The 14122-nt window shown below is 36.2% G+C and overlaps 1 protein-coding gene across 4 annotated transcripts in view; it reads left to right on the top strand.

Moving 5' to 3' along the window:
• The window catches only part of LOC125669937 (transcription initiation factor TFIID subunit 2-like), a 46171-nt gene that overhangs the window by 1520 nt on the left and 30529 nt on the right, over nucleotides 1-14122 (top strand). For all 4 annotated transcript variants that reach the window (XR_008802495.1, XM_048904797.2, XM_056163062.1 and 1 more), the window contains exons 2-9: nucleotides 7814-7866; nucleotides 9023-9095; nucleotides 9352-9442; nucleotides 9796-9914; nucleotides 10397-10538; nucleotides 11181-11375; nucleotides 11573-11675; nucleotides 12216-12334. Coding sequence is in view for 3 of the 4 variants with exons in the window: in XM_048904797.2 (XP_048760754.2) it covers nucleotides 7814-7866; nucleotides 9023-9095; nucleotides 9352-9442; nucleotides 9796-9914; nucleotides 10397-10538; nucleotides 11181-11375; nucleotides 11573-11675; nucleotides 12216-12334 (895 nt within the window). In the remaining variant the exon portion in view is untranslated. The remainder of the gene's footprint in view (nucleotides 1-7813; nucleotides 7867-9022; nucleotides 9096-9351; nucleotides 9443-9795; nucleotides 9915-10396; nucleotides 10539-11180; nucleotides 11376-11572; nucleotides 11676-12215; nucleotides 12335-14122) is intronic.

Here is a 14122-nt window from a genome sequence, read left to right as displayed (position 1 = left end):
CATATGGATCACGAAAATTTCAGTGAACGTATACAGAGATTATCTCTTTTTCTTTTGCTGAATTTGACTTTTTTCTTTTACATACGTGTTACCTTTAGAGCCTTGCTTCGTGGACGGGCCTTTGGCCCGTCCGAGCTTTGCTCGGTATTATTTATTTATATTTTTAAAAACAGGTAAAAGTAAGTAGAAGTAGCTACTTTAAGCAGAGCTCCAGATATTTTTTTACCACAAAGAGTATTTACCCCCTGATTTTCAAATCAATGTGTATTTTGCTTTTCAGAAAAAGTCAAAAGAGTGTTTTTTAATTTACTGATTATCTTTGCTGTTTGCCACTAATACAGAATTTGATCACTTAGTCTAAATAATATATATGGTGTGACCGTTGGACTGAGTGAAGCATGATATGGTCATTGGCGTGTCCCAAGTGATAGTCATAATTCTGTTCAGTACGGTAAATTACAATTTATTTAAAAATATGTATCATTTATGAAATTCCTCTTGCGCTAAACGCCCAGTATCAAAGGGGGATATCTATGAGGATAATTACAGGATCCGCCTATTCCTTTAACGCGGAGAATATAGCACCAGCGGACGTAAACCATGCATAGTGACGTCAGATGTAGTCTCGACTTTTTTCTTTGTCTTTCAAACCAAACAATTATAAACAATAATTCATTTCAAAATATATATTATTTATGAAATTTTCCTTGCACTAAACGCCCAATAACATCTAAATATTTAAGGGGGATATACAAGGATAACAGTTCTACAGGATCCGCATATTCATTTAAAGCGGGGAATATAACGCCAGCCGACGTAAATCATGCATTGTGACGTCACATTTAGCCTCGACATTTTTCTCTTTCAAATCAAACAATTATAAACAACAATACACCCTGTTTGCAATTTAAAAGACAGTCAAAACAAAACAAAATTAACCAATAAATTCAAAGTGGTAAAAAGTAAGCGTAAATATATCGTATATTTTTATTTAAAGAAACTCATGAACTCGTTCATCTATTTAGTCGTATTACTGTTTTTCTATTTGATGATTGGCTAAAGACTGTAACAATAATAATTATACCATTCATTTTTAACAAACTGGGTGTTTGAATTACAAATTGCACGTTAGTCTTATATTTTTGGCATTCAAAATTAAAACACGAATAACTGTAGAAGCAACTAATGAACAAAGCATAATGGCGGCGCCCATATGGATCACAAATTTTTCAGTGAACATATATAGAGATTATCTGTATTCATTTGCAGATTTTCTCATTTTTATTTGACGTATACGTGTTACCTTTAGAGCCTTGCTTCGCGGATGGGCCTTTGGCCCGTCCGAGCTTTGCTCAGTATAATCAGATATTATATGACTGAGTATCAGGCATATTAAAATTTAATACCTCAACAATAAATTTCAAAATCCCAATAACAATGAAGACTTTATTATAATAAAAAAATTAAAAAAAACTACAAAGAATTTTCACCCGTAAACATACAATCATTTATTGTACCACAGGGTCTTCTTATCCATTTTGTTCTCAATCTATGTTGTTGTTGTCGGTTCCTTTTTATTTCCGTGCAGTATCACGGGTAGTGTCCACACTAGTGGGCCCCCTTCCAGGTATCTGGCTGGCAGCACGCATGGCAGATCTCACCTCAGATCTCCATTTTTTCCGGTCTTGAGGGTCGGCAGTAGAGAGCTTCCATTCTCTACGATCTTTCTCCGTCAGCTCTCTCCAAGATAGCATTGGCCGACCAACTCTATGTCTCCCAGGAACTTGTATATTTAGAGCGCACTTGACTGCACTGCTGGATCTGACAACGTGGCCATACCAGCGGAGTCTCCTTTCCCTTAAGATGAGGTCGAGGTCGTCGATGCCAAGCCGCCCCAGCAATTCAGTTGAACTTACAGTGGCCATTTCTTCAGGCTTGATGTTACCGATCTGTCTTATCATGGCCCTGTCATTGCGTAGTAGGCGATGAAGATTTGGCTTGGTCAGTGCCCAGGTCTCACTGGCATGGAGCATAGCGCTCTGTACACAGGTGTTATACACTCGACCACGGGTCTTATACGACAGGTGGCGTGATGTCAGGACTGGTAGCAGCTCCCTGAACTTCTTCCAAGCAGTCTTCACACGCGTAGTGGCTGCAAGGTCACAGCCACCAGCTGCGGAAAGCATGTCTCCGAGGTAGCAGAAGGAGCCTACAACCTCCAACTTGTCCAGACCAACTTGGATATCACTCTGCGGCCCGCCGTCAAGAGGGCGAGCAGTTCCTCTGCATCTTGAACATCTGAAGTCAGGGTCCACAGACAGGCGCACGAGCCCAATGCATTTCTTGTGCACCCAGTGCTTGCAGCCATTGCAGAAAATACTATTGTTGCCTACACCTTTACGACAGAAAGCACATGGGAAGCTGCCCGAGTCCTGAAGTAGGTCAAGACCCGTACCGCAGATCATGATCTTGGTTTTGCCTGCATTCACTCTCAGTCCTTTCCTTTCCATAGCCTCTTTCCAAGTCAGAAGCCTTCATCCAACGAGTCAGTAGTGATAACCAGGTCATCTGCATACAGATCCTCCCAGGGAACACCGGTGCGAAATTCACGTGAAAGAGCCTCGAGTACGATGATGAAAAGCAGAGGGCTGAGTACTGACCCCTGATGGACTCTGACCCTCACAGCAAACTCCTCACTGTAGCCATCACCAACGTGGACACAGCTACGGGCATTTGCATACATCCCCTGCACCAGACGCACAATCCACTCTTCCACACCAAGTTTTCGCAGTGCCCATCAGATCACCTTCCGAGGGACACGGTCAAATGCCTTTTCGAGGTCCACGAACGCCATACAGAGCCGTTTGTTTACTGCGAGATATTTTTCCTGCAGCTGCCCAACAACAAATATTGCATCAGTTGTACCTCTGTCAGGGACGAAGCCAAACTGGGAGTCATCGATTGTCACCAACTGCCTAATAAGGCTGGTTAGTTTGAGTCCCCGGTAGTTGCCCCTGTCCAGAGCATCACCCTTGCCCTTGTAGAGGCAGACAATGAAACTGTGCTCCCAGTCAGTGGGGACCTTGCCATCACGGACAATTGAGGATGCAAGGTCACGGATTATGGATACACCTGTGTCACCTGCTGCTTTGATCATCTCCACTACTATTCCTGATGGTCCTGCCGCTTTACCCAACTTCATCTTGGAGATGGCCTTTTTCACCATATCAATTGAGATTGGGACAGGTGGCCCTTCCACTGGTGATTCATCGGTGAGGTGTTCAGGGCCCCATTCAAATTCCACATTTAGGAGCCTTTCATAGTGCTCTAGCCAAGCTTTCTCCTTTGCTTCTTGGTTCAATGACATCTCACCTGCATCATTCTTTACTGGTTTGTCGCCCACAACATCAACATTCTCCCTTCGCATCTGGTTTGCAAGACGGTACACCTCTGAAGACCTGGTATCTACGTTTTTGTATATATAAATATATAACATATAAATTGAGAACAAAATGGATAAGAATCCCCAGTGATTGTACAGTATTGAAAAAATTTCATAAACACCAAACAAACAACAAAACTATTTGTCATATTGTAAATCAAACTGTTATAACCGAGAAACTAAAAGCATTTTAAACCAAACAATATCAGTTTCAAAGTCTAAAGTTTTTGTGACTTTCTATAGCATTTTTTATACGCCCGTCTGTACGTCCGTCCGTTTGGGGTTTTCTCTTTATAATTTCATTTCCCTTTCACAGATCATGCTGAAACTTGCTGTGTAGCTTCTTTGTGGGTCACTTTGGATCATACTGCAATTTTGATCCATTTCGACCTTTTTTCCAGGAGTTTTGCCCCTTTATTTGGAAATAATTATTATATGGAGGGTACATAATTTGTCCACCCTACTCCTCCCACAGTTTTCAAGTGAGAGCCTTCTTATTTTGTGGAGTGTTTGTATGGGTATTGAAAATGTGCATGTGGGATGGATTTTGATTTTCTACAATTTTTGAGAAAATTACAGGTTGTTGAACTTAGTCTATTTAGAAATTAATATTCTATGAAGGGTACATAATTTGTCTGCCCAACTCCTCCCACAGTTTTCAAGTGAGGACCTTCTTATTTTGTGGAGTGTTTGTATAGGTACTGAAGATGTGCATCTGGTGAAGGATTTTGATTTTCTTCCATTTATGAAAAAATTGCAGGTTGTTGAACTTGGTCCATTTTGAGGAAATCTCAATTTTTAAGCTAATACCCTTTGTTGATATGAAAGTTTGTCATAGCCTCATGATGGCTGATACTACCAGAAGCAAAGTTATACAAATTATAGCACAAGAAAAACACCCTATGTAAGCATTTCATGGGCGTATTATGTACCGTTTGCGGTACTCTTGTTAAAATTTAGACGAACCTAATACTGCCCATATATATTTTTGCACTTTGTTTTCACTGCAAATTACTGTCGGATTCTCCTCACCTTGTACTGTTAACCAAGAATTGGTTTTATTCCATCTGTGTAAAACGAGTGCATGTGTGACGGAAGTCGGTAAATAAATGCGTGACTCCCATTCTTGCAAATACTTTCAAATAGTTAGCCAGACAATGCTGCAGGAGCGACATTTCAGTAAAAACTTAGTAAGTTTAACAGAAGAAATATATATCGTTTGTCCGGTACCATTTTCTGTGCCATTAGTCAATCGTTTACGATTGATAATAAAAGTTTTTATGTGCTTTCGATCGCACCCTACCTGTTTATTTAAGAAAGAAGTATAACAATTAGGCTTATACAGTTGTGTATTGAGTTACCTCTACGCATTACTTTAGGAATGTAAAGCATATTTACATTCACGAATGCGTAATTGTACGCCTGATTTTAAACTTTAATGCGTATTTGGTAAAATTTAATGAGTATTTACGCTGATATGCACCTTATCTAAAGCTCTGCTTTAAGTAGGTGTGAATACCTAGGTAGCTATTAATAGCTACATAGGTAGAAATAGTCTTTGGACTGGACCTGTTTAAAGACCGAGAAAATAAGCACCGCCTTCAAATGTACCTGGTCTGAGAATCCTTGTCAATCAGGAGAATTTAACCTTCAGATTGGATGCTAGAAATTGATGGACATTTAGTTACTAGTCTTTGTGTATACCTTATCTATCTTATCTGGCGATCGAGGTGTCCATGCAATCTTTTGATGCTTACCGCACAATCCAGCTTGAGAGGGAAATTGTTTTGACTTTTTCATTTTGAGATAGTCACACAACAATAGGGCCTAGTAGTAAATTTTGCATACAATTACATAGGAATTAATAGTATATAGTATGTTATACTTAGGAATGAGTACGATTAAAATAATTATTGTGGATTGTTAGAGTATAATTTACACGGACATAAATTTTATGCTAAACAGATTAATTATGAGTAAATACATTGTCCGTTAATGAAATCTTGTTTACACTCAGTTGAAAATTTATAAGCGTAATTTTCCCTCGAAACATGCATGGCAACAAAAGTACATGTAAACTGTCAACTTATTGGAAGAGAAATTAACCGCTGTAAAGGCTCTTTCTTGCGTGTAATGGTTGGAATTGGGATCCAGAGGAAGAACGAATTCTTCGTTTGGACCAGTTATTGAAGGAGCTGTCCGAAAATCTTAATGCCCTGACTGTTTTTGTAGGCCATGCGTTATGGACGAGTCACACAGACGACTTTGGTAGCCAGAGAATTCTGATGTGCGGTCTAGAAAAATTAATTCAAACAAATAAAACTTTCTCAGCAGTTTTGGAATATGTTGAGTCATCGTGGGGTGTGGGACGATGATAGGTACATCAGCTGTACATAGCCAGAAAATCTGTCACAGTACTCGGGAACTCCCGTCGGAATTGGCAGTCATACATTGTCGGATATCAGGTATCCGACGAAGGCAGTCAAATGGATACATTAAAACTTAGAATAAAGAATATTCTGCCTAATTTTTCAATGGCTAATTAAAATTCTCATTTATATGAAATAAATTTATCGAACCGATAAGGTATAATTTCAACCAGTCCGCAGAAATATTTACTAGTTCACCAGAGTTTTTCAGCAATAATTAAACATATTTTGTTTATGTTTTTAAGATAAATTAACGGAATTTAACTTGATATGCCTTAGACGATATTGTAACACTTATATGTGATTTATATTAATTATTTACTAATCTGGTCCATCTGATATCTACAAAGGAATGCCAAATGTGTGTTTAAGATTTCATAAGTATGTTTTCCAAAATGACGTTTGAGAAAATTGACCAGTCCCATCGGACTGACTAAAACAAATGTCAGTCAGTCCACCAGACTTTTAACCAGTCACGGAATGATGGGCATATGTTAATTTCGAGCCCTGGACTTTAGACATGTGATCCACCTATTAATTAGTGATGAAATGTTAGAATATGCAACAATTTATTTTCATTAATTCTCTATATTTTCCTTTTAAATATGCATATATGTGTAACCTAGAGGGAGAGCTCTGCTCTCACTGCCCAAAGACGCGGGTAACTAGAATAACCAAAATACCCAAAGGCTGTAAGAGGGCTTTACCCTCTAATATGTATAACAATGTGATCTTCGGACCGAGAGAAGTGCTAATCATTATATTCAGTAAAGTAGGGTAAATCAAAACATATAGATATTCTCTCACTATCATATTCATGAAATTTCTCCGGGACTCAACGTTCGGTAACATCCAAGTTATGCTTTATGAAACTGGAAAGGAGTTCACTGAGGCTTGAGGGGATGGAAGTGATGTTACAGTTTGAGATTGCTTGTTTAGATTTTACAGTACATTTGCAAACAGATGATCAAATGTATTTTACATATTGCAACACAACTTGAGGCATTTGATCCGCCTATTCATTTGATGTGGGAAATATGAATAATGCAGTTGACGTAAACAGTGCATTGTGACATCATAACAACAACAAATACAAATGAAAGTATGAGAAAACTTGTCTGCTTATGAAATTTTTTTATGGTACTTCCAAACAATTTATTTATTTTATCGAAGGATTTTTCGGTGAATAATTGCAGTCTTATATATTTATCTATGGAAACTCCAGAAGTTGTTCATCTATTTACTAGTCGTATTACCGTTTTCTATGATAATGATTTGCTAAATACTGTTATGATTATAATTATACAATTCATTTTGAACAAATTGAGTGTTTAAATTACAAATTGCATGTCAGTCTTGTATTTTTGGCAATCAAATTTAAAACTTGAATAACTGATGAAGCAATCTATGAATTTATTACAGAGACAGAGGAGGGTACCAATAGTTGAACAAAATAGTGGTGCCCATACGGCTCACAGAATTTTCAGTGTTTTTTGATGTTGTTATTTTAATGAAATTTATTCACAAGTCTAGAATTAATCAAGTTGATCACGATCATCATGATCATTTGATGTCTAATAGACATATGTACAGTAATGAATTGAAGTGGCAAGGTTGATTTTCCTTATCTTATGTGTGTATGCTAAACTCATCCTTCAACTCCAAGTTTTGATCCACCACTGCTTCAGTTGTTTTTTCTAGACAAATGTTCAACTTCAGCTTGAACTTTTTTGTGTGCTTTAGTTATTAGAGCTCACAACTTGTGAGCCTGAGCTTAGTACTGACTTACCGTACTCGCTGTTATGTAAATTCATTCATTATAGTCATGTGTTTCCTAAGCTTTGCACAAGAAATCCTACAAGTACTCTTGACGTTGCTATGTAAAATATATATATAAAAGATTGTGTTGCTAAATTTCTTATAAAGTGGTTTTTTTTTTTAGCTCATCAGACATTGTGCATTCGTGCAATTAATTTGGAGAAGAAGTCCCTAATTGTGAGTATTTTCAAGTGATCTTTTTTGTCGTCTGTTTTGTTAACAATTGAACAATTTCAACTTCTTAAAAGATACTACTTGGCCAAATTTGAATATATTTGAGAAATATGTACCACCTATGTGGTAAAGCTCATGCAGGGAGAGAACAAAAATAAATGACAATAACGTTTTCACTCATTCAAAAGCTGTAATATTGGCATCAGACAGAGTTCTTAGTGTAGTACTTGGTAACTTTGATATAATGAAAAAAATCCAAAACTATTGCTACGATGTCATTGGCTACTTTAATTCGGAGTACTATAATTGATATTTTTGACGGTTGAACTTTGAAAACTGTCAGCTGCTAACAAATTAAAAATGAAATCTTTAGAAACATTGAATTTTGATATCTTTCAGTTTGATAATTGTGTTATTGGATATTAAAAACAGATCCATAAATAATGTTATGCCCCCCCCCTCCCCCCCCAAAATTAAAAAATCAATCAATATTTCCATTTTGTTGTTGATTTTAATCCTTTCAGTGGAAAATTTCAATGAGTTAAATAAATCCAAAATATCATTATATTATATCGCTAGTACAAATATGGTATTGTATTTGAAAACTCAGGCCAATACATAGTCCTAGTAAAAATGCACTATTTTAAAAAAAAAATCATCTCCAGTCCTGGATGTCAAGCAATTTGTCTCCTTGCTTCAAATACTGTATGTTGACTTATTTTAGTGGGATTCATAATTTAGCGCCTTAGGGTTGCACTGAAATATAAAAATCCTTGTTTATCTATTATCCAAAGTGCTAAATCATAATTATGCCAAATAGTGCATCAGCTCTGATTGTGCTACACATCAAATCACATACAGCAGTCTGCCATATAATCAGAAATTGAATTTGAAATTTTCTCCCCATATCATTATGACAGCAACCAGATACAGGCAAAATTTAAACTTGCAATTGAATTGTCTGTGAGTAGAAATAGCACACAATAAAGCTGTTGATCAACATGAAATATTATAGTATTTAAACAACATATACTGGTATCTCTGAATGTTTTAAATGATAGAGCCTTTGTTTACTATTTACTTACTTATAAAACATTCATTAATTTTATACTATTTGTATTAAAAATTGATTTATGATTTACAAAAATGATTTTTGCAGGGTTATGTTGAACTTGTCATCCATCCTTTGAGACAGGATCTGAAAAGAGTGAAGATAAACAGCAAGCAGTGTCGTATCCTCTACAATTTTTCCCCCCAATGTGTGATATTAAGGTTATTAGAGAATTCAGTGCTATTAAATGAATCTTAACAATTTTTGTGAAAGTTTCTCTAACTAATATTTTACATCTCCAATGTTTTTGTCATGGAAATACATGAAGATATGAACTTGTTTTATTTATGACCTTTCATCAATGTCCTTGTAAAATTGATTTTACTGGTTTTGATGTAACTAGAATGGTGGATATGAGATTTCCTTAGCTTTAGCAGGTATTTATCACGTATCAATAAATGATCAGCATGAGGCCAAATTTCTCTACAATGACCCAACAATGGAAATCTGCCAGGGAGATGCAAAACAGTACGTAGAATTATCACATTCTTAGAGGGAGTTTCATTTTGAAAAAAAAAATGTGTTATGGACTTCAGAAGGTCAACCAACTTTTATTTGTGAATATTTGACAGGAACATGTTGTCAGCAATATTCTTGACTGAGTCAACACATACACCTTATGCATAAACAAATTGACTTGTTTATGGAGACAAATATTCAAGTGAAATTGGTTCTCACAAATTTTGTCAATATTCTTTGCACAGGAATAAAAGTTGGTTAATAGCATCAATTTTGATGATGGCCATTTGATATGTATCATAAACTCCAAATTGATACATCATGAAGTCAACTATTTTTTGTACGAATTTGTTCTTCTTCAGGAGAAATCTTGATTACTTTCAACACTGTCATTTTTCTGCCATGTCTGCAGTAGACCCTGACAATGGAAATGGAGAAATCACGGTTCGCTTGCCTCCAGAGATGTACTTGAATATTGCAGGTGAAAACACAAGGAATGCTGATTTATCATGAAATTACTATTACTTTTCCTAATCAAATAGAGTTGATTCCAGAATATTGATTTCTTGAAATGACTGTTGTAAAATGGTTGTGCTAAAATTTGTGTTGATATTGATCACAATATTAATACAATTCATGTACATGTATATGCCTATAAGGGAAATAGCTGCTGTTAAGGTGAACAAAAAACTTGCTATTGTTTAAATATCCAGTAAACAGATATGTGTCCCACTCTGAAAAATAATTTTAGTTTCTAGACTATTCATCCATGGGAAAATAGTTTTGAAACTTCATTAGTAGAAGAAATAGCAGATTTATTTGCCAAGCATTTGTATAGAAAAAAGTCTTTAGAGGTAAAATAAACCTTGTTATGTTCCTGCCAGATGATGATATGGAATCAATTTTGTACATATATTTAGTGTTATGTCTATTGACATGTAGTTTATTGAATTGTTGTTGTAGAGTTACGCCCCTTTCGCGTAAGCATTGAGTTTTCGTTGGAAAACCCAAGAGGTGGTCTACATTTTGTTGTGCCTGATATACCTGGACCTGTAAATGAAAAGTCAGCTCACGCATTCACTGGAGGTCTCAATAATTGTTCAAGGTAGTCAAATTTTCTTCAGTCTTTATGGTAGGTACATGTATATGTATACTAGAATTTATCCAAAACATACCGGGTTTCATTTTCAAATTAGAACAATCACTTATTACTGACATTTGTGAAATTTTGCTTCTGAAGGAAAAAAATGCAAGGGTTTTGTGATATAGAATTTTTATTATGAATTTTGTAATGTTATGAAATATTTGGTATACATTTAAATATATTTTATTAAATACAGTCATGCACATATACCGTATTAGCAGAATTTTAGCGAGGATTCAATTCTGGCATTATTAGCGAGGGTGTTGAGATGGCTAAAATTGAATATCGCTAACAATGTATTCCAAATCTGAGGTAATAGTGTCATCTTTCCTGGAATTATAAATTTGCTATTTGCTAAATATATATAACAATTTTTATGGGAAAATTGCTAAATTTGTTTCTAGCTAAAAGTTCCACCTGTACGGTATATCCTACAATTTGAGATTTCACCAATTTAAAAATTCTTTGAGTTGAAGAAAATCTACAATTGTGACTCAAAACTGATTACTTGGAGATTGCAAAAATTACTAGTACCTTTTAGAAATAAAACTCACAGTATAAGTGGAAGGGAGAAAATGAACAACATATTTCTGCAATATTTAGATTATGGTTTCCATGTCTGGACACATATTCTGAGCCATGCACATGGAAAATTGAGGTAACAGTTGACAATGATCTGACGGCAGTGACCTGTGGTGACCTCATTGAGGTAATATCCACTTCTGACAAAAAGCGAAAGACTTTCCACTATTTCCTGTCAGTTCCTACTGCAGCACCTAACATTGGAATGGCTGTTGGGTAGGTAAAAGACAATATCACAGTTTTAAAAATTGAGGAAGTCATAGTGAAGTATGGGGTATGTTAATGAGTTTATAGAAGCTTGTCTTATAGATTTTAATTGATTCATGTCTTCTGGTGCCATTTACATTGTCTTCGTATTGTGTCATTAACGTTTGATATCTAATTAATTGTAATTATTTGCTGTTTATTTATAGGCCATATGAAATTTATGTGGATCCCAACATGCATGAAGTGACACACTTCTGTTTACCACACCTGACAGAAATCCTTAAACACACAACAGGATACATTCATCACGTAAATATGAGTTCTTCAAAATGACATTGAATAACAATATATCACTTATGAATAAATATAAATTTTTCAATTGACAGAAAACCTGTCGAAGATTTGGTCTCTATTTTGTACCATACACCCTGTTAAATATTTTGTACCATACACCCTGTTTAATATTTTGTACCATACACCCTGTTTAATATTTTGTACCATACACCCGGTTAAATATTTTGTACCATACACCCTGTTTAATATTTTGTACCATACACCCTGTTTAATATTTTGTACCATACACCCTGTTTAATATTTTGTACCATACACCCTGTTCAATATTTTGTACCATACACCCTGTTTAATATTTTGTACCATACACCCTGTTTAATATTTTGTACCATACACCCTGTTAAATATTTTGTACCATACACCCTGTTTTATATGTTTTCTGACTTCATGCACTTGGGGTATATTGTAGTTGACCTGTCTTTAATTAGCGGTCGATAGGAGGTAGGACTGGCCATCATTTGTGCTTTTTGTTTCACAAATACATCGGTTGTTTTGTAGGCTTTTGAGTTTTACGAGGAGCTGCTGTCCAGTAGATACCCTTACTCCTGCTATAAACATGTGTTTGTGGATGAGGCTTATGTAGAATCATTGTCTTATGCTACCATGTCTATCTTAAGGTGAGGATTTGTTAAAAAATGCATGTACTACATTGTGAAGACTTTTATTTACACCCCCCCCAAACCACCACCATCCTAAACCCTGGCAACACAATAGGGGCTACAAGTTTTACATAACAATACAATGAAAAGGTGAAGATAACGAACAGTGATCAATCTCATAACTCCTATAAGGAATACAAAGCTTTTCATCACTTTTCATTGAACACCAATATCTGTTAATTGAACAGTCGATATGCCCACCTAGGGACGTCTAAACTCTTGGCTGAAGTGGCTTAGCCAACTGATAGCAAAAACAATGGGGAATATACACAAACTTCCCTCCACTATATTGGGTTCAAACCATTACCGTGGAAACAAAACCCAAAACACCAACTTGATTTACCCATTTATTGATATCATTGAATATCATTACCAGCCGAACACAACCTGTGCACACAACAGAAAAGTGGAGATAAATGGCCGCATTGCTTACTAAATACCCAGGTCTGGGGGGAACAACCGAGATACCAACATACAAGGTGCATAATGGGCAAAACGGGGGCCTTGTGTTGGGCATAAGTACCAATGGAGTCCCATGTATAGAAACGACATGCGAACAGAGGTTGCATTGGTTGACATATCTGTTTACCCTGTTTCCCAAAGAATTGCTCCCTGGTTGATAGTACTGCTGACACTGAGTACTCCAAGGAAAGCCTACCCTCCTATTAAAAGAGGTGGAGGGGGCCCCGGTCTGGCAGACACATGTGGACTCCAATTTACATGAGGGGTATTCTTTCCCCAATAAACATATTAACACCTGAGGGTTTATTCTTTCCCCAATAAACATATTAACACCTGAGGGTTTATTCTTCCCCCAATAAACACCTGAAGGTTTATTCTTCAGTCACCCAATAAACCACACATGCCCTCCATCTTGATTGACAGATGGGGGGAAAGACAGGCCAGAAATGTCCCAAAATACCCCTAAAATCCCCCCAGACCTGCCGCACAATGCGACGAATGACAATTTTAAAAATCCAGTATTAAATGAATGACAATTATAAAACTCATGAAGGTAGAACATAGAGTAGCTCTCCATGAATGTATCAGCGAAAACATCCACGAAATTTGATACCCACAAAATTTTATGAAACCACAGTACATATATATAGGTCAAATTTTTAAACGATATCTTTTCAAGACCTACAGGCACCTTTATGTAATGTACATGTAGATTCGATTTACTGTCTTCATTTAATAACCCCCATAATGGGGATTCGTAGATTTACACTACTAGTTTCTCAAACTAGAGTCTTTATTTCTGTATCAGTAAGATAACTCGGGTAAAATTTTGGGCCTGTGGTCTTTTGTGTTTCATAAGTGTTAATGATTCATCTTTTAATTTAGCTCAATGAACCTTTCTAATTATATACCCATCAATGTATTGTTCTTTGATACAGTGGATTTCACAGCGTGTGATCCGGTTTTCTGGATCACCACACTGTGGTTTTCTGATTCCGTATCAGTATCCTCTGAAACTGATGCCGTCACAATGCATCAACGCAATGCTATTTGTGGAAAATATTGACCGCGTCACAAACGAAACTGCGTACACAAAACATAATTTCTTGGTATGTCTGTGTTTTTGATAATTTGGATTACATTTATTATCTGATAAATGTGGATTTAAAATGCATAAGGGGGGTATATAATAAATTTATCATTACTACAGTAACTTGATCCGAAGAGTTGGATCACGTCTCGTTGACAGGCGCGGATCATCAGATCAAACTCGACGCTTCGCGT

Source organism: Ostrea edulis, chromosome 4 (genome assembly GCF_947568905.1).
Source record: "Ostrea edulis chromosome 4, xbOstEdul1.1, whole genome shotgun sequence".
NCBI lineage: Eukaryota > Metazoa > Mollusca > Bivalvia > Ostreida > Ostreidae > Ostrea > Ostrea edulis.
This window is presented reverse-complemented; position numbering and strand designations above follow the sequence as displayed.